Source organism: Tauraco erythrolophus, chromosome 2 (assembly GCF_009769465.1).
Source record: "Tauraco erythrolophus isolate bTauEry1 chromosome 2, bTauEry1.pri, whole genome shotgun sequence".
NCBI lineage: Eukaryota > Metazoa > Chordata > Aves > Musophagiformes > Musophagidae > Tauraco > Tauraco erythrolophus.
In genome coordinates, this window is record NC_141466.1 from 16,379,102 (window position 1) to 16,401,176 (window position 22,075).

General features: G+C 39.4%; 1 protein-coding gene across 1 annotated transcript in view; it reads right to left on the reverse strand.

Annotated features, from left to right (window-relative positions):
* Nucleotides 1-22,075, reverse strand: part of NT5DC1 (5'-nucleotidase domain containing 1) — a 156,151-nt gene that overhangs the window by 42,389 nt on the left and 91,687 nt on the right. The window contains exons 7-8 of the mRNA XM_086632133.1: nt 9,819-9,993; nt 5,478-5,575 (exon numbers count right to left, since the gene is read on the reverse strand). Of these exons, the coding sequence (XP_086488259.1) occupies nt 5,478-5,575; nt 9,819-9,993 (273 nt within the window). The remainder of the gene's footprint in view (nt 1-5,477; nt 5,576-9,818; nt 9,994-22,075) is intronic.

Consider the following 22,075-nt stretch of genomic DNA (forward strand, 5'->3'; position numbering starts at 1 on the left):
TGCTCTAAAACCTTTATGTTTAAGATACATATAAACTGTTCCTCCATTTAACAGAATAGTACTTTGAAAGAAAATTATGCAAATTAAATAATTATTGCACTATTCGGTGCCCCAGTTCAATAAAAAGCAGTCACACAACTCTTTTAAGATTTCTAAAAGTGTTTTGATTGGTTTAAATGACGCATGTCTTGAAACTCAAATGAAGCAGCGATGCATTTTTAATTGTGCAATTAAAATAACTTTTCATGGTTTCTAAATGGATTAGTTCTAAAATTACTTGTCTACAGAAAAAACTTCTGCAGAGCAGTTATCTGATATCACATTTCTAGACAATGCCTTCTTTGTCATCTTGTCCTGTTCCTTGTCCTCCTTCAAATGTTTACTGAACACAGTTGCCTTTTTGAAATTATTCACTGAAAAGAATTTATCCTTCTCTTTAGGAAACTTCAAAACCTTTTCCTTTGTAAATATGCAGCAAAAATCCTGTTATATACAGATAAAATTTAGCTTCGGTACACAGTGCAACACTTCGGGTGTTTGAAATTGACGACACATTCCATATTTTGTGCCTTAAGTCCATTTATAACACCATTCCCTTGGAATAGAAGGGAATATAGTATTAGGAATTTATTGTCATTCAGACCCACTGATGGATGGAAGAACATGGCTGAAACTCAGCCCTGCAGTAGTGGATAGGATTGATGAGCAAGTTACTTCAGTTCATTTTCTGCAACAAACTTCTTCATGGAACAAGCTTTGTTTCACTTAGTGGAGCTTTTTTCCCTAAACTACACAAACCAAAGTCTACTCTTTGTGCTTTAAGAAATATTTACTATGATGTCCACCTCTAGTTTTTCTCCTATTTCAAAGCAAAAATACAGAAATTTTGTCTCCCTGGTATAGTATGTCCAGTGCTCTCAGAGAAGAGAGGGTCTGAAGCACAGTGGCTAAACTCTTTTTCTGCCTGAAATCTATAGTGGCAAAAGGAAGATAGAAACTAGAAACTGAAATTTTGAATTTTCAGTGGTTCTGATATGAAAGAAAGCCTTAAAAAAACTCTGGAAACTGCAAGATCACCCTCCACAAAACATGTTAGAAGCTCCACCACATGCTGTTTCAGAAATGAACTCTCTTCCTTGGTGTCTGCAGTGACTGGGTGAAACTATCAGTGTCTACTCTGAAGCTATACATTTGTTGTGGGGAAGATCCAGGAGGTTCCTGGAATGCATGGATGATAACTTCCTTCTCCAAGTGGTAGAGGAACCAATGAGGAGAGGTGCTTTGCTGGACCTTGCTCTCACCAACAATGAAGGGCTGGTGGGGAACGTGATGCTCAAGGACAGCCTTGGCTGCAGCGATCATGAAATGGTAAAATTTAAGATACTTAGAGAAGCAAGGAGGGTGCATAGCAGGCTCACTACCCTGGATTTCAGGAGAGCAGACTATGGCCTCTTCAGGGATCTCCTCGCTAGAGTACAATGGGATGAGGCCCTGGAGGGAAGAGGGGCACAAGAAAGCTGGTTAATATTCAAGGATCACCTCCTCCAAGCTCAGGAGCGGTGCATCCCAACAAAGAGAAAGTCAGGCAGGAACACCAGGAGGCCTGCATAGATGAACAAGGAGCTCCTGGACCAACTCGGACACAAAAAGAAGGCCTACAGAGAGTGGAAACAAGGACAGGTAGCCTGGGAAGAATACAGAGAAATTGTCCGAGCAACCAGAGATCAGGTTAGGAAAGCTAAAGCCCTGATAGAGTTAAATCTGGCCAGGGACATCAAGGGCAACAAGAAAAACTTCTATAGATATGTCAGTGATAAAAAGAGATCTAGGGAAAATGTAGGCCCTCTCCGGAAGGAAACGGGGGACCTGGCTACCCAGGATATGGAGAAGGCTGAGGTTCTCAATGACTTCTTTGCCTCAGTCTTCACTGGCAAGAGGTCCAGCAGCACAGCCCAAGTCACGGAAGGCAAAGGCAGGGACTCGGAGAATGAAGAACCGCCCACTGTAGGAGAAGATCAGGTCCGAGACCATCTAAAGAACCTGAAGGTGGACAAGTCCATGGGACCAGAGGAGGTGCATCCACGGGTCCTGAGGGAACTGGCAGATGAAGTTGCTAAGCCACTATCCATCATATTTCAGAAGTCGTGGCAATCTGGTGAAGCTCCCAATGACTGGAAGAGGGGAAATATAGCCCCCATCTTTAAAAAGGGGAAAAAAGAAGACCCAGGGAACTACAGGCCAGTCAGTCTCACCTCTGTGCCCGACAAGATCATGGAGCAGATTCTCCTGGTGACTATGTAAAGGCACATAGAAAATAAGGAGGTGATTGGTGACAGCCAACATGGCTTCACTAAGGGCAAATCCTGCCTGACTAATTTGGTGGCCTTCTATGATGAGGTTACAGCATTGATGGATAGGGGAAGAGCAACTGACATCATCTACCTGGACTTATCCAAAGCATTTGATACTGTCCCACACGACATCCTTGTCTCTAAACTGGAAAGACATGGTTTTGATGGATGGACCACTCGGTGGATAAGGAATTGGCTGGATGGTCGCACTCAAAGAGTTGTGGTCAACAGTTCAATGTCCACGTGAAGGCCTGTGACGAGTGGTGTTCCTCAGGGGTCAGTACTGGGACCAGTGCTATTTAACATCTTTGTTGGTGACATGGAGAGTGGGATTGAGTGCACCCTCAGCAAGTTAGCAGATGACTCCAAGTTGTGTGGTGTTGTGGACACGCTGGAGGGAAGGGATGCCGTCCAGAGGGACCTTGACAGGCTGGAGAGGTGGGCCTGTGAGAACCTCATGAAGTTCAGCAAGGCCAAGTGCAAGGTCCTGAACATGGGTTGGGGCAATCTCAAGCACAAGTACAGGCTGGGCGGAGAATGGATAGAGAACAGCCCTGAGGAAAAGGACTTGGGAGTGCTGGTGGATGAGAAGCTCAACATGAGCCAGCAATGTGCACTGGCAGCCCAGAAAGCAAATCGTATCCTGGGCTGTATCAAAAGAAGTGTGGCTAGCAGGTCGAGGGAGGTGATTCTGCCCCTCTACTCTGCTCTCGTGAGACCCCACCTAGAATACTGTGTTCAGCTCTGGAGTTTCCAGCACAAGAAGGACATGGAACTACTGGAGCGAGTCCAGAGGAGGGCCACGAAGATGATCAGAGGGCTGGAGCACCTCTGCTATGAAGTCAGGCTGAGAGAGTTGGGGCTGTTCAGCCTGGAGAAGAGAAGGCTACGGGGCGATCTTATAGCAGCTTTCTAGTACCTAAAGGGGGCCTACAGGAAAGCTGGAGAGGGACTTTTTACAAGGGCGTGTAGTGATAGGACAAGGGGCAATGGATTTAAACTGAAAGAGGGCAGATTTAGGTAAGATATAAGGAAGAAATTTTTTACATTGAGGGTGGTGAGGCACTGGAACAGGTTGCCCAGAGAAGTTGTGGATGCCCTGTCCCTGGAAGCGTTCAAGGCCAGGTTGGATGAGGCTTTGGGCAACCTGGTGTAGTGGAGGATTTCTCTGCCCATGGCAGAGGGGTTGGAACTAGATGATCTTTAATGTCCCCTTCCAACCCTAACCATTCTATGATTCTATGATTCTATGATTCTAAGATAGAGGGCAGCAAAATATACAGTATAAAAATATATTATTATCTTAGTAATTTTCTCATATAATTGCTCCTATTTCATGGTTTAAACTTCACATACTCTTAAATAAGCTCTTCACTACTCCAAAACATGTCTCTCGAAACCTTGTCCTACATGTATAATTCTTTGCTTTGAATGAAGAAGAAACCAGTTACTGTCAATCAAATACAAATATATTAAAAAAAAATCCACTCACAGGTTAGTAGTTTCAGCAAATTATTTATCTGATGATTGCTCTAGTTATGTTTGTGTCCCTTATCTACTTAGATAGTGAGGTTTCCAGAACATAAACTACATTTTATTCTATATTAATAAGGTATTCATGTAATGAGTGATCAGCCCTCACTTGAGCCTCTTGGCAACGCCAGAAATACAAAGTGAATGAGTAAGTCAGTAAGAGGACTCCAGGGAATGCTGCTCCTGTTTGCATGCATGAGAAAGAAACAGTTTCATGAAAATCAGTACTTAAAATCTAATAATGTGATTAAGGTAACGCTACACAATATTTCTCAATGGAGACAGTAATTTCAAGTCTTATCCTTCCGTTCTGCCCTGATTTGCACTAAAAAACTCTTGGAGCTTTCTGGCTGTCTATTAAATTTACTGAAACTGGCCAACAGGTTCAAAAGTTGCTGGCTGGATTACTGACAGAGGGACACAGCAGGATTTCCTTAGGAAGTCAGGCTAATCTGATTGTTTAAAAAATATCCAAAGTGAAGTACATTTTATTTTCAATTTGTGTTATATGAAACTAAATAAAATGCTTGCAGCCTTTTTCACCCTTTATGTTTTGGCTTCCCTCCCCCTCATTTCATATCAATAGTTTCAATTTCCCTTTTGAGCTTATGTTTTCTCAGATTGTCCATTTGGCAGTTTCCTATTTGGATTAATCCTTTAAAAATCACATTTAAGATATTTCTTACTTATTTTCCTATATAAATTGGTGAAACATTAAAATACAGTTTCAATATATATTTCCACTGCCCATTTCAGTTTTACTGTAAAAGTTCCACAGTTCTTTTGGGCTGGAACAGTGACTTTCCTGTCATAAAATGGTAAAATACAGTTCAATATACGCTGACTTATGCTGTTTTGGAGATGACATTAATTTTCAGGTATCACTTAATCATAATAGTATTCACCAAAATATGGAAAAATTAACTGACTTCAGCCATGTTACTACTGTTATTTGCAGTTCAAGGAACACTGTTGCAAAACTCTTTTGTTACAACCTTAATTACCTAATGGACAACATTGCCAAACATTTCAGATTGTTTTAATTAAATTAAGTGAGTACAGGGGCACTTCCTTTTTGCCTACTCTGTCATTATTTAGCCAAAGTACACACATTTAATGCTGTCAGATTTCCATCATAAATAATTTCCTTCAGCCTTTCAATTTTATTTGTACTGTTCTTTGAATTTCCTTTAAATTATTGAAATATTTCTGCTGTGTATTTTTCCAGAACTAAATTTCATTTTCTGTGTATGACCTTGTTGACACGACAAAGAAAAGGATCCTTACTTTTTCATTAATGATGCAATATCTGAGCCTCAATATCATTTTTTAATTACTCTTGCAGCTTTGCCTTTTCATTGTCCTCAGCCTTGTAATTCTTAGTTTCTCAGTGCTCCTCAGTCTGAAGAGACTTTTTTACTAATATCTCTGTATCTCTGGAAGAGTCTCATTTAGAGATCATTCTTCTCTTAACACTAGCACTAGATTTTCAAAATATGTTGTCCAGTCCTGTCACTTCTATTGCTTTTTTTTTTTTTTCCTTTTTTTGGATAGAGGTAAGCAGATGAGAAGGAAATCACAACTGCAACTTACCAAGAGTTCGAAAAGGTCTTTGGTTTGGAGTGTGGGAGAAGAATCCAGGTTTCAAAGCGTTTGTGATCACAATGTCAAAATACTCCTCAAAATCATTCCTAGGAAGTAAAGGAAATTGAATTAGCTAAACTAATGAATTAGCTAAGATGCCACTAAATACTCTTTAAGACATAAGAAAGTGGCAAAACATTTCTTTTTCGCCGATGCTTGTTCAGTGTCACTACTGCACTTCCTTTCCTGAGGTTATCAAAAGTGAGAGGACAGCTGGCTGAGAACCCACAGTGCTGTACCTTCAGGACCACTCCTTATTTCTAAAAAGATCTTCCTTGGCTCAGAGAGGTTTTAAATCTCAGGATAACATGTGACAGATGACATTTTAATCTCAGGCAACAACAGATGAATAGACAAGTATAGAAAGGTGCAAATGAGGGATTTTCTTTACAAAGCAGAATACATGGAGTCAAGTGATGGGGTAGGAAGTAACTGAACACTAAAGACACTGAAACACAGGTGCTTATATTGGTGGTATCCGTACTGTACATATGCACAGGCCTAAGGTGTCTAAGATGCCACTGTAGTCAACAGAGTTGACTACAAAGATCAAAGATCATTGATAATAACATAGATATATTATCAATACATAATATATCAATGTAATAATATAACAATAGTAATAATAAGAAGAATACAGATTGATATCTGAACTGTGGGAATCCCATTGATTTAAATGGGATTGAATGTTTTAGCAGGGTATGTAAATGAGACTTACTTATATTTAGGTATTTTTTAGAGACCCATATACAGGTCAGTAACATCACAAAGCCAACAGGAAAAACAGGCAACCCTGGGGAACATTCACGCCACCTGTCCTACTGTGAGATGGACTATTTCTGGAGGTGCTAGTTATTTCTACTAGCAAGGGTCTTCCTTATTTTAAGGAATCTAACCTCACTTCATTGAGCTGGGAACCATAGCAAGAAAGAAGAACAATAACGCCTACCTACAAGTTTTGAAGTTACTAAAATATAAAATTAAAGAAATGTTGCTTAAAGAGTGGGGTTTTATTATTATTATTATTGGAAAATGTAAACATTCCCCATCTGTGAAGCATTATATTAGAAATGTTTCATTGCTAAGGTGAATTTATTGCGTATAACATCAAAAAATGATGGATACTCTTACATGGAACAAAGAATTCCCAGATGGCAAGTCCAGGACGGGTACAGGCACTAAAGTGCTATCAACAGCAGAGGAAGTTTACTGGAAGTAAACTAGCTTACTGTGCCATTTTCGAATAATCTACAATCTCCCAGGAGACTGAGGTATCAACCAAAAAAACAAATGCTCTCCTCATGAGCTCATCTTCAAGCTTTTATTTTGTGCTCTAAATTACATTCTAGCCTTAAAATCAAATGTCTTTAAATTTCCTTCCTCTAATTAAATTTTAGCTTTGTCTATTTTTCTCCACTTGTGACCATACGTAAACCTTTGCCTTTTTAAAAGAACCAGTATCAAATATGACAATGTTGTGTTTATAAAATTAGCTTCTGTGTTGAAGATGCCAGAAGTTGGGCAAACTGGCATGGCTCTCCTGTCCTTGGGTGAAAAGTGACAATGGAGGTAAACTTTTCAAAGCAGCACACGGTGCAAATAATGCCTCCACGGGTAAGTTAAGCTTGAACTTTCAAAATAAAGCAGGAGCACAATGAAGAATTGTGGGAACATTGGCAAGTGCTTTGTGTAAGAAATTCCACAGAATGAACAAGAGTTTTCATAAGATTCAGTTAATTTTTTATTGATTTATTGAAAAAACTGTTTTGTGTGAAGAGAGGTGTTACCTATGGCTTTTTCTGAATCACACTAAATTTCCAGGACAAAGCTACTGATTTTATGAAAGCCTGTACTGTGTGTTACATTACTATGTAACATTATACATGATAAAATCTGTTCCAATTACTGCTCGTGCTTGGTATAGTAGCCTGTGCTTACAGTAAATGGCTAAGACAAAGGGTAGGATGTATCTCATGTAACTTTAGCCATCTAAAAATTGCACACTAAGTTCACGGCTAGTGATCTACACCACAGATGGAGCTAATGGAGAAACAACCACATTCTTAGAACGCAAGTCATCCCATTTATTTCAGACATAATTCTGTGGTATAGAATGAATTGCCAAGGATAATGCCCAGTGTTTTCTCTCCACTAACCACAGAGGGAATCAAAATGACCAGCTTCAAAAAATCCCTAGCTTTTCGATGGCTAACATTCACGAAAAGGTGAAATGACACTCGGCTTCAGTGACTGATGATTGACTCGTCTTTAAGTGTGCTCCTGCCAGTGCTTAAACATTCAGTTAACTGGACATGCATTCTCATAGTAGGCAAGCCTGAAAAGTCACCTCATGATGTTGCTACTTGTGTGAATGAAGTGGGACTTGTTTCCGTATGTTTATATGTCTTATACACTGATCCCAGAACTATGTGTGTGCTCGGACTGGAAAATGGTTCTCACTTTATTTCAAAATGAGATTTTCTCTTAGGCTTCCTCTCTCATTACCAAAATGTCTTTCAATTAAGGGCAACTTGGTCAGATAAATACAACTGGGACAGTTTGATCTTGAAATGGTAAATGATACACTGAAGCATCAATTTCCCAGCGCTGATTTTACGTGGACAATAATTTCTTAGCCAAAAAAGAACTTCAAATAAAGTTCAAAAAAGTTAACAGTTACAAGGTAAGGATAGTAAGAGTAAGAGACTAGAACGTGACACACATCTCTGCTTTTCATCTCTATCCTTGTTTTTTTCGATGCAATACTATACAGTTCTGAAATTCTCAGTATCATATTGATTAACTGAAAGAAGTAGGGAAAGAAATTTATAAAGGACTATATGCAAGTAATTCATAAGGGTTAATGTCAAGAATAAAATGCAGTTAGCCTGGTCAAATTAAAGTTAAGGGCAGAGAGATAATAGCCGTGTACCTAGACTATATTCCAGCATTGCAAAAGGCAGCACAAGGTATGTAGAGTCTTGTTGTCTGATATAAGAAGCATGGAACAAATAAAGGCAGTAAAAAGTTTTGAATTATTTTCAGGAAAAAATACTTCAGTAAGGTCTAACGGACACTGGAGTACTCAGTTCTCCAGAAGATCTTGCTTACTGTCTTCCAGCAGGATCTCTACAGCTGCCTTAAACAGCTGAAACATTATTCACCAAGGAAAAGAAAGCCAAAATCATTACATGTGGCCAAGAATTTAGTTTTATACCTAATTTTCATGCAGAAAACCACAGATGGAGCTACACAAAGGAGTTAATTCACAGGCATCTTACCCGTAAGGAGAATTGCTTTTTGTGAGGAGGTAGATTTTTCCCCTCAGGTGACCGAGCATAATGTTCACGTAAGGCAGCAAGCACTGGCAGAGCTGATGCTCCAGTTAGCATTCAGCCCAGAGAGTGCAAATAAGAAGTGATACTGGCAGGACTGGTTTCGGAAGGTAGCTCCATTTTTCACCTTACCTGTGGTTTTCTTCCTGTGTTGCTGTATTCACTCTGCTGTTCCTTTGCATATCCAGATAGCCAAGGTTGGCTCGCATTGCGCTACTTTGTTACGTTGATTCATTCATTAAATAGTCTCACCATGTCACCCACCTGGCTATTTGCACCACTGATTAATTCATATCTAGGGGTACAGGTGATGGTTCTGCTGCATTTCACTGAATTTGATTTGACCAGTCCTGTTCTTAACATTACAGCTAAAAAATAGCTGTTGTCATCAGCAACCGCAATCTCAACCAATTGCCAAGTGCAATCAATACCTATTTTATCTTTTCTGCTGTGATCTGTAAATGCAAATTTCTCATGCACAGCTGCCTCTTGCAAGCCACCATTGCGAAGAAGTATTTGTAAGCTTTTCCATGCAGATTTACCGCAAGAAAACGAAATACTGCTACTACAGACACTCACCACTGGAGAAGCACAGAAAGGAAGTGGCGTGAATAAGACAGTCTAGCAAAAACTTGTGATAAAATTGAGATTCAGATGTCCTCAATTGGGTGTTGGCCTGAAAGATATTCCCTGTCATCTTCAATCCCATCTGATGTCCAGAAAAGATGCAGGATATAAGCGTGCTGCGGGTCAGATAATAGCTCACAGGCTCATAGACAGGCTACTTTGTCTTGAGTTCCCTCTTACACTTTACTAGAGAGAGTAACACCAGAAACCTCAGATCTAAATAATCCATAGCCCATAAAGAAACTCAAATTAACTTCCCTATAGCTCAGGCTTATCTCTAGTTGATGCCTGGCAAATATAATTTGAAATGGACATTGCACTTACTTACCCAATAATATGTTCACACAGGAGCCTGCAATAGTCACTGTGAGAACTGGTAATTAATAGCAGAATCTTCCCAGCACTCTTCAGTTGTTTCAGCCACTTTTTTACAGACTCGGGACATCTTTGTAAATATTTGTCTGGATGATTTTTCACTTCTGGGAAATACATCCCACAGTCTTCTAAAAAAATTAAAACATAATTATGTATTATCCAGTCCTGCTCACAAACCACTTAATCCACACAACAAATATCCTTTTATGTGCAAACAATGTAATTTTAAAAAGGCGAAGCAAAGTTTAAAATTTTCCCGGGGTTGTAACTCAATATAGATCAAAAAATCAAACAAATCAAGAGGGTATATTGTGGCAGAAATAAGTTTTTATGACTTTTCTTTTATTATGCAATTTTCATAGTTATTTTGTTTGACGTTCTTTTGCTCGTAAGAGTAAATAATACATAAATAATAGATTTGTTGTCTTACACAGGAAATAATCACTTCCTGTTGCCTTTCCTCAATTTCTGGATACTCAATTTGTGATTTTAAAATTAGTTTACTGTTTAGAAAATGGTAGGGACCTGAAATTCCCAAGAACATCTGTTCCGTTACTTCTGACACTTTCGGTTAGCATTGTCTGATCCATTTTAATATTTTTACATTTTTCACAACTAGCACTTTATCTATGAAATGTCGATAAAAACAAACTGACACAGACTCATAGATATGTGGAATACTAGGTATTCCACATATCTATGCAAAATGGATATCCATTTATCTATCCACAAATGCAAAAAAGAAACTAAACCCAATTCTAATTCCATTTTCAATAATGCTCTTTTTGCTGAATATAACAGCAATAGAATTTTGCAAATACACTTGCAATGTAAGATTTTAAAAAGTATGCAATAACACTAAGTTGGCAGTAAAAGTTCCCCATTCACTGAAGTCACCAATAAACATTTATTCTGTTATAACCCATAGCTGCTTTACCGAGACGTCAAATTAACATTAAACTTACCTTTTTTAATCATTCCTATGATCTAAGACTATATATTTCCTCTGTGCCCAAACCCTCTATAACCGAAAATGTCAAACTAGTTAAAGGTCTAAAAAGAAATACAATAACTGTAGAGACTGAAATGATACCAAGTATTTGGCTCTCAGTCTGTGTGTGTTATAGCATAATGAACATCATCATAGAAGATTTTTTTTTTTCCAGCATTTGTTCTATATGCAACTGTCTGTGGTCAACTTTGCTGAATGATTTAATAAATCCCAGACATTACTTAGCCTTCTGGTATGTGAGTAATGCTATTCTCTAGTTTGAAAAAATAAGATTTAAACCACTTGAACTTTAGCTATTTAATGGAAGAGAACATGTATGTTTGAAACAGTAGCATCAAAGAAAGACTGAAAGATGCTGGGTGCTAAACATAACACCATTTCATAAATTACACATTCAAGCATTACAGAAGCAGGAAAAAAAGTCTCCCAAAAGAGGTTTTGAATTGGCTGTTATCACGGCAACTAGACAGGAGGCAAAATCGTCTTATTCTATACTGTGACTTGACAGTATAGAATAAGCTTCCCAAAAGCTACAGGGTGGACTGCTATATCTGAAGAAAGTCTCTCAAACAAAATCTCCCAATTCATAACCAGGTCACTATTCCAGTTCTCACAGTATTTAAGTGAGGCTATGTAACAGCTTGTACCAGCTTGTACTGGGGGAATATGAGCCTGTTCCTGCAGCCAGCATTATGGGATGCCATGATATTTGCCTTGAGAGCTAGCCTGGAGAGCGAGCCAAGACCAAGAAGATTTATGAAAGGTTTCCTGTAGTGTTTCCCCTCGGCTCTTTCCTGGAGTGTGAATATTGTTTGGGATGAGAAATACAGTTTTTAGGAGTGGAAGCTGCATCTGCATAATTTTTTTCAGTATTATCATTAGCAATTTTATTTCATATGCTATGCTATGATAATTTTGCTTTTTATTGTTTTGGAAAATGCACAACATCATTACATGAGAATGAACGGGTACAAAACCAAAGCAGGCTTGGCATTAGCTCTCACAGGTTCAAGCAATTAAAAGAAAGATGGCAAATTTTATTTATATATACAGTGATCTATCATTTTTTAACCTAAGATAAAAAGATCTGTTTTATATTAACTTTACTGTTTGACACTCTGTTTTTCTTTCCTATCAAATGCTTCCCATCCTCCGATGACTATTCTTTTATGAGCAACTAATTTAAAAACCTTGAGTAAATTTAATCAACACTATCTTCTTTGCCCATACTCTGTGCAGTACTATCTGCTACGTGATAAATCTATGATATTTAGTGTTTGAGTTACATCTGCATTGGAAAAGGTCAACAACTCTGAACTCAAGATATGAGCTGAAGAGTCTTAAGTTTTCTATCCAGACCCTGAAGCCCAACCATTAATTGCAGACAAGCAATGAATCAGATCTTGACACTGGGATCTGAAGTTTGCCTCTGGGCTGTTTGCCCTATCAGGCCAAAATACCTTAGAAAAACCCTCATTAAAGCACACTCTACTGTAATTAGGCCAACATGGCCCAGGAAAGTAGAGTTTAGCTTAATTCCTAACATACTATTGCGTCTGGTGAAGATAGTTTGGTCGAATATATACTTGTACCTGTAAAGGAGCTTAACCACCAAAGCTTGCAAGAGTCTACTGAAACCCAAATAAAATAAAAGCTGAAAACCTTGCTCATTGTCTCAGGCCAAGAGCCGGTTTTGAGGACAGGAGAGTCACAGGCACCTTGTTGGCAAAAAGAGTTGTGGAAGTTTTAACATGGGATAGAGAAATAGCATCCTGTCAAGCCTTCACGATCAAATGGAATGATTTGACAGTGAGTAACTAAGGATTTTTTTTCCCGGGATATATATTACCATTATGCCATCTGCTGCACTTTGTTTTCCTAAAGCAGGTAAACTATAAAAATAATAAGAAAACTCTATTGAGCAAAGAGTCAGAGAGAAATCAGAAAAGACTAATTTTACCAGAGCCAACAGAGGAAAAGAGAAAGTGAGTTAATGGTAATAAGAGTGATTTTGTACAACTGTCATACAGCTCTGTTCTTGAGAAACAAAAAAGTAATTCTTCAGACAAACACCATTCTTGAGAAATAAAAAATGTCTCTAGCCTGCAGTACCTTCCTGATAACGCTTACGGACCATTCAAGTTTCAAAGTACTCTTAAAAATAGAACTATAAGCATGCTTTAGACAAACTTTGTTGGTCCACAAATTCACTGTACCAAAATGGGGGACTTATGGTCATCACCAGATCTACAACTGACAGTTTGCTATCCATACACTGTCTAAACCAAATCTCTACCTTTTTATCACTCTGTTTTATGAATATCACTTAACATGTGGCTATTCGGACATTGACATGTATTAACGTGTACCCACAAATCAGTAAAAGCAAAACAACAATAACAAAACAAATGTCCCAACTTTCACCTCAAATGTCTCTATTGCTTTCAGTTATCTGCATGCATGCCAAAGCCTACACTAGTAACCCCTGGCTCTTTGGCAGTGTGAACACTTTCTCAGAATATAAGAAGCATTGCATAAAAAAATGGAAACAAGAAGACCGTGACAATCAACATAACAATCAACATATTTACCCCCTGTGATTGTATGAGAAAACTTAAACCAATGATGTGGAGCAGGAAAGCAAACGTCTAAGCATTTTGTGCACAACTTTGTAATTTGTTACATGTATGTTGCCATGGAGCAAATGCAGTTTTTCAATTTCCATTCTTGTTACTAAACAATTTGGAGCTTATCTGAAATCTCTGAAATACAGCCTGAGATAGCAAATTAGCAACTACTCTCTGCAGGGGTTTATAATCAGCTTCCAAATACATTTTCAAAAATAATGATCACCTTTGCAATCCATTAAGTATCCTTTCAGAAAAATATATTTCCTTTTTAAGCAGATGATAGAAATATAAGCAATTAAAATGAGTTGTCTAGAACTGCCACATATTAAAGTCCTGCCAGAGCCTCTTACCAGATCTACGTCCTGTTGTATTTTCAAAGCAATATAACTTCCTCTGTGTATATTATCAGAGGTTCCCTTAGTGTCCTGTTTGGAGTTTGTTTTTTCTTGTCTCATCTGACATTATAATTTGATCAAGATGTTCTTTGCATCGTCTTGCCTTAGAGTTTAATTGCTTGTAATACAGCTGTGATAGCAAGTGTGATGGGAATTATGTATAGCTGGAAGCGCAGAACCCCCCAGACTAAACTCAGAAAGAGCCTGTACTATGCTTGCCATGGCTGGCAGAAGTCCTCCAGCACAGACAATAATCCAGTCTTTAATCCAACCACCCTCCTCTACTCCAGTTGCAAAATTGCTTTATTGAAGTATGTTGTTTGATGTTCTACTATAATACCTCTATTTGGGGAAAAATAATTGTGGATTTGTCTTGCGCTCTTTATTACATCACTTCTCTTTGGCAGGGTCAGTTTACACCCCACTGGCCCTGGACTCCTTTGGACTCAATGTCCATAAATGCACACTGCCAGGACACTGCAGTTTTCTTCCCTTAACTGTTATTTGGATTATAAAAAAGGCAAATATTCAAAAGGCACGTTTCTGGCAAGGTTTCAGTCCAGAACTAAAACACAGGAACACAGTGTATTTTTTAGTATTGTCACTGCTTCTAAGAGGCACCTACTCGATTGAATTAAAAGTAATTTATCCGCTATTTATACGATTTAGCTAAGCAGAGAGGTATGAGGCTAAAAAAATCCGTAGAATTCAGCCAAGAAAAATAAACTTGCAGCTGCCAATTTGTAGCTTATGTTTAGTGGCTTTAACAACTAACCATCTCTTACAATGAAAGTAGTATTTGGGAATGTGACTTTTCTCTCTTTTAAATCCAAAGGCAATTTGATAGCTTAGCTATAAATACAAATTCTCTGTAGCTCTGACGTGAATAAGAATCTATACCTCTTCCCTAATTTTCGTCTGAATGCAGGCTTGTAGGTAACAGTTATTAATTTGATAAATAGAGTAGAGCCAAAATAAAGTGTTACTATCAACAATGATGCAGACATATTATCTGATGTATACGAATATTATCTGTATATTACTTTCCACTGCAGTCTTACTGCACTCCAGGTTTTTAGAGTGAACAGAGCACCTTTGACTTTTGTTGTTGTCTTCTTCTCTTGTCTGAATAAACATATCCAACAACTAACATGAGCATTCAACAGAAACACAAGAAACAAACTTAATTACAGAAGATTTTACAAAAGAATTTACATTTCATCTAATGAAAGCAAGTAGAGGAGAGAGGGGGTGATGGTTAAAATTACATTAGACAAGTCATCTTTCATTTCCTTTCATTTAAGCTCCAGCATGTATTCTAGTAGGAGCAGCAGAAGTAAAACAAGACAGAGGAAAGGAAATGTTAACATAAAGCAAGATAAGCAAGCAGAGTGAAGCAAGGATAACTGGGCAAAATATGGTTACATTCAGAGAGCAGCAGGAAGAGATAAATCATCCCTTTCCTTCCCCCAGGAGATAAAGATGTTTATAAACAGAATAAAAGGATGACGGCTCAGGAAGACAGGAGGTTAGGAAAAGGCAAATGTCTTAAAAACAAAAAAGAAGTGTGACTGATGTCAAATATTCTGTATTTTAATGTTTTCTGCAACTGACTTGATTCCTTACTGTGCAGTTTCTTAATAGACCAAAGGGTGAAGGATCCTGGTCCAGTTCAGACAGGAAGAATACTAGGTATTCACACTTGCTAGTTAACTAGGAGCAGATATGAAAAGAGGAACTGAGTTTGGAGACAAAGGAACATGTTAGCATTATGGTACCAAATCTCTTGTTCTCATCTGAGAAAAAGATAGAAGTGGTATTTCTGGGAAGAGAGAAGGGAAGAAAAGGACTATGGGTGGGTTGGTCAGTGGAGGCCAGGAATTTAGAATGACACCTCGGTGAGTTGCTGCCCTTCACGAGGCTGAAACTGGTGGCATGATGAACCTTTGCTTGTCATAGCTAAGAATTAGCTTGTGTGTTTGGGTATATGAGTGGCTGCCTACAAACCAGCTTTCAAGCTACGTTTGGATGTATAACTGGAACAGAACAGTAACGGAAAGGGAAAAAATTACAGAAATCAGACCGAAGAGAGGCGCTAGGAAATATGAAGAGAAATGAGAAATAGACCAGTATTAAGGGTAAATTGTATTCTACTCATAATGCATACCCATAGATAGGGAACATGTATCAGTATGTCAAATCAAATTAAAGAGAAAACTGTTCCTCCTATGTTCTCAGAAAAATAAGGATTGTTATGATCACAAAGTAAATGCTTTCCATGTGACACTGCAGTTTTGAACAAATCACATATTACCAATGGAAACACAGGATCAACTGATTCTCCATTTGCCTCTTTGTCCTGTGTATCTGTTAAAGGAAACGTTTACAGCTCATGTAACATTAACACTCTCAAGATTTTTAGCAACATCCAGCTCTGGTCAGGGAGAAGTAGATCATATTTTCTAAAGTAATAAACTATTTTCCAGTAATGACAACTCTTGTGTTCACCTTGATTAATTTGAAGAGGGTAACCATAAGGTAAGGATCCATGGTGGGCTAGGGAAAACACGACTACTTGCATTAATAGTGACTGCAAGGCTATTTAATATTTAATATACTGAACGAAACTCTTCAGCAGAACACACACAAAACATCACCTCTGCAAATATTTCATGGGTCACTTCCTCTTTTACTCATTTTCTACTCCTGTGGTCTACGAAAAGCTTACTGCAAAAATTAAAATGCCTTAGTAGCTAAAGATAGGTCTCAAACTAAAAGGAGGCCGAACGACTAGAAATTCTTGTAAGGTTGGAAGTTAAGAGCAGCTGTTTTGCCTTCTGATGTGATATAACGAGGCACGAACCACCACGCTCCCTCCTACCCTCATGTTTTCAAGGTGAGATTCCTGTGCCAAAGGCTGTCAAGAACAGCACAGGACCTTAAGCTATATTGAAATGGAAGTCATAATGTTAAAATTGCTGCTCTGCCATTTCTTAGCTGAATGTCAACCCCCCACCCTGCTACCTGCGTTTCACAGTAGACTGAAGACCGACAATGGGCAGCCCAGAACCTCAAGGCCAGAGGATTCAGGGCTGGCCTTCACCAAAGTCAGCTTCAAGGTGAGGCTGCCTCTTTTCCTGAAAACATAACGTTAACTACTCTTTTCCCAAAAGCTTTTCAAGTAAGCTTAAAAACTACCATTTCCTGCCCTCCTCCCCTTCCTATCTGAAAGAACAACCCCATTCAGTCTGCCCCTAGTCTTCACCCTCTTGTTTCCTAATCCTGCCTCATCTCCCAGGGCATCAGCAGTGATCTGGCTGCAGAACGGTCAAGGCTCCTAGGAGTGCAATGCCACGGCCAGATGCTTGCGTGGTTTTTTTTGCACGTAGAGTTATTCTTGCTTCTTGTTGAGGTGGTCTGTGGACACTGGAAGAGTAAATCCAGGCTATTTTCATATGTTATCTGTTCTTATTAGCATTGCCAAATGGCTGAGACCAGCCCAGATCACTTCTACATTGCTGGTACAACTGCTTCCACTGCCAGTTAGCCCCACTCTTTAACCGTTGCCCTGTCTCATACCAGACTTGCATATCCCTTCCTTTAGTAAAGGGCAACAACGCAAATGAAAAGGAGTCATGAGAAGCACATGACATGTGGCATAATTTGCAGCCTGACTTCATGAGGACTGCTAACATGATATTTGTTGGAAAGGTATCTAGATGTGGGTAGTTTGAATGACCTTCCTTAGTTTTGTACACACAAAACTTGGAAACAGCATTTCTTTCTTTCCTTGTTTTTTCTTTTCCTTCTGGTTTCACGTTAATATTTACATCAACATAGCAATGTTTCCACAGTACACTGCAAAGCAGGAAGGAGGTACTTTGGAGGCAGGACAGGATCTGTTGCTACATTTTAGAGGAAATTATCTCTTTCTCAAAATACTTCACTTTCTTGCTTTACATTACTATGCTAGTTTACAGTGTAAAAGACCAGATCTATTAAACTGTATGAGATCAATTCATTTGTGACAACACTCTCGCAACCCATGAGCTGAGCACTAAATCCATGCAGAGGTAACTACCATTTGTTGGACAAACATATTCAGTTAAATCAGTCTGATTCTCCAGAGCTTCATGATCCCTACTGCAACGTGTGACCATCTAAAGTGAATATTCTGCAGATGGAACTATCTGTTTTGTTCCATGGTCAAGAATGTCTTCTTATAGGCTTAATGCAACACGCTTACCTATGCTCGGAAGTAAAAGACAGAAAGGTGATATAGTGATTGCTCAAAGCAACAAAACCCACATTTTTTCCTCCCGTTAAAGATTTATATGGATCAGTTGTTATATAAGTATTGGCATAGTGTTAGCTTTTATAGAAAGATAACCTATTAGTGGGAAATTATCATAAATATTTTGGAAATCTCCATCTTCACCTATACTTAGATTGCTGAAACTACCAATCCTTATACATACAAAAGTGTATGTGAGATTATGCTTCTATATACAACTATTTGCACTGAACATCTTCTTTTTGCAACAAACTTTGCATACTTAAATGCCTGTTAAACTTTACCTGGGGTAAACTCACACAACTTTAAAATACATCCCCTAGTATACATGATAAAAAACTGCAAAACAACTTAGGAGAGAAGAAGGAAATTGTTTTGTTCAACTGAACACAGCTAAGAAGGTGGGAAATGAGATCTGTTCAGGATGCTGCTGTAGTGTAAAAGAAATGCCACCTAATTTGACAGGAAGCCATATATTAGAGTGTATTTTTATTTGTACATCTGATGAGGCAATGAGTACATTACGAGGTTTGCTTAAAACATGTACCACTTTCTATTTGGTGTGGAAGTGAAACTCATAATGAAAAAAAAAAATATAGCCTACAGATGTTTTATAATGACACCCAGACTACAAGTTGCTGATAAATAAACTAAAAGTCTTATTCAGCTCCACCAAGAAGACGTTACAGGTAATCCCCTTTTCTGTAGATCTCAGATCCTCCTCTGGGGAGGAACTGAAACTGTTTTTGAAGCTGTGAATGCATCAGCTACTTTGAGGCACTTGTTGCAGTAAGAACGAAGTTAAAGTTCTCAGAAATATTTTTACTGGAAGCAGCACCATCATATACCTCTTGTATATGCAGATGTACATACTAATACACACAAACATACAAAGATACAGATATGCATACATATCGTAAAGAAAAATCGTATTTTTTCCTAAAACAATAAATCTTTTTCTGTCTCCCAAGGAACTGCACACTGACAATAACAAATGGTGTTAATTCCAGCCTCTGAGTCTACAGTTGCAAACCTTCCAAATGGGTACAGATGGACCAAGAGCTGTATGCAGACTCCAGTTTTGCTTGCTGCTTAACATTCCTGTGCAGATGCCACATCTGCACCTCAACAATAGCATGATGAGTAACAAGAACCTGCAAGCAACAAGCACCACAAGAATGGGGTAGAGAGAAGAACTATGTGTAGAATGAGGCATTTAAAATTGTATCAAGAAAACACATCAGAAAATAAAAGACAATATAGAAGAATGTGACAATAAGGGAGATTTGTAACAGGCTATTCACCTTTCATCTTTATGATTAACCTATACATCCAGAAAATTAAAGTTATGAGTCATTTGTGCTTTCTGTGATCTCATGACTTTTCTAAGTAGTGTGCAGTAACAACTACTCCTGCTGTAGGTGATGTACCACCTTCTGTTACGCTGATTGTCATATTTTATTACATATAACAAAAATCTTACTCTTCTTGCCTGGGATCTCACACTAGCTACCCAGCTCTCAAGTCACATATATACCAAGCACTCTTTGTGGTTCTGGCCTGTAGAGCTTCATAAATCAGTTCCTGGATGAGACTGCAGAAGTGTTTTTCCAGTCCCACGTATTAAAGAAATATTAACAAGAAGACGTACCAAGCAAGGCCATCAAGGTAGAAACCCAAAGAGTTTAAAGGACAAGAAGAGAGGCAGGTTACATTTAGACACCACAGCGAGACGTAGTCTAAAGGCGCTCATTGATCTCTAAGGAGCCAGCGCAGTTGGAGGAGACAAAACCTACAGGTGCGTGTATTTCTTTGCCATAGGCATAGTTCAGCCATATGGTACTGGAAAGAGAGCGAGCGGCTTCCATCACAGAATCACAGAATGTTAAGGACTGGAAGGGACCTCAAAGGATCATCTAGTCCAATCCCCCTGCCTGAGCAGGACCACTTATATCAGATCACACAAGAACGCGTCCAGGCGGGTTTTGAACATCTCCAGAGAAGGAGACTCCACAACCTCTCTGGGCAGCCTGTTCCAGTGTTCTGTTACCCTTACTGGGAAGAAGTTCTTCCTCATGTTTAAGCGGAACCTCCTGTGTTCCAGCTTATATCCATTTCCCCTTGTCCTATCATTGGATGCCAGTGAGAAGAGCCTGGCTCCATCCTCATGACAGTCACCCTTTCCATATTTATAAACATTAATGAGGTCCCCCCTCAGTCTCCTCTTCTCCAAGCTAAAGAGACCCAGCTCCCTCAGCCTTTCCTCAGAAGGGAGATGCTCCACTCCCTTAATCATCTTTGTAGCCCTGTGCTGGACTCTCTCAAGCAGTTCCTTGTCCTTCTTGAACTGAGGGGCCCAGAACTGGACACAATATTCCCGATGCGGCCTCACTGGGATCTCACCCTTCCCGGCCGCCTTTCTCCGGTACAACGCGCGGGTGGTGCCACCTAGCGAGCAGGGCACTCCGATCCCGGAAACCCCGATCCCTGGAACCCTGCTTCCCGGGAACCCCATCCCCCGGGAACCCCGCTCCCTGGAACCCTGCTTCCCGGGAACCCCATTCCCCGGGAACCCCGCTCCCGGGAACCCCGCTCCCGGGCAGCCCGCGGGAGCGCAGCCGCGCCGGCACCGTCGCCCCCAGCGCCCCGGCGGGCAGCGCGGAGGAGGATGCGCTCGGCTGGGAGCTGCACCGTCAGCTCGAAGCACCGCAGCTTCTCTTGTTATCAAGAACCATCAAAACATGGATGTTGGGAGGACAAATCCCTGCTATTTCCTGGGCTGTCTTTTTTTTTTTTCCCTGTAATTTGCTTCGTTTTCTCTATTTATCGGCCTCTGTGAAGGCAGAAGGGCCTTGGAAAATCCCCTACAATTTTTAGGTAAAACTTTCAAAAGACCCTACAGAACCAAAACGAGCAGTTACACAGAAATGACCCCAAACAGCCACGATCTGCAACCATCAGAGGTCAGGGTGTGGGTGTTGGGGAAGGCTTAGTGGAACAGACTGGGTGATTTGACAGCTTAGAGATAAATCTAAGGGAGAAATAATAACAGTCTTCAAACATAGAGAAAGCTCCTGCTTGGGGAAAAAAAGAAAAAAGGAATAATCTGTCCCGAGACCGAGGTCAACAGGTCAAGACACAGCGAGCTTATGCTTCTGCAAGCAAGTCTAGATTAGAAATGATAAGAAAGTTTCTAATTTTAAGGGTATTGATGCACTGGAAAAGGTGGCTTAGGAGGCTGTATGATCTTGTAAGTGCAGGTTTTTAAAAAGAGGCTAGAAAATTATCTGTTAGGAAGTGAACACCTAACCCATCCCTTTGGTAGCAGTGGGCTAAATGCAAGGCATCTTCTATAGTTCTTTGAAGTACTATAATTACATATTACAGATGAATATGGCCCCCATCGCCATCCATTGCTTTAATGAGTGATGCTAGTGTTCCTATTTATCCACCTCACCTATGGATAATGATGCCTATGATCAGGTCAGAAACAAAATTTCTGTGTAAGCAGAAAAACGAATGAATTCAGCAAGAAGCAGCAGCACAGCTTCTGACTTCTTTCTATTAATAACACAGTTTTCACCAATCTAAACAACACACAAACTAGAGGTCTGACAACTTCATCAAAACAAGAGAGACACAGACTGCTGATTTCATGCTACTTTCCTTGCGGACCATCCCTCTCCCTTTTGCACCAGCTAACCTGCCATAGGAAGGCTGAGAGAGGAACATTCAGTTTCTAACGCCGTTCTTTTGAGCATGAAGACCTGTATATTCTTATTATAGTGCTATCAGCTTGAGAGCAAAGAAAAAAAAGGCTGCTTTCTCAAAATTTAAGAAGACAGACAGTCTCCATTAAAAAATGTTATAAAAATTGCA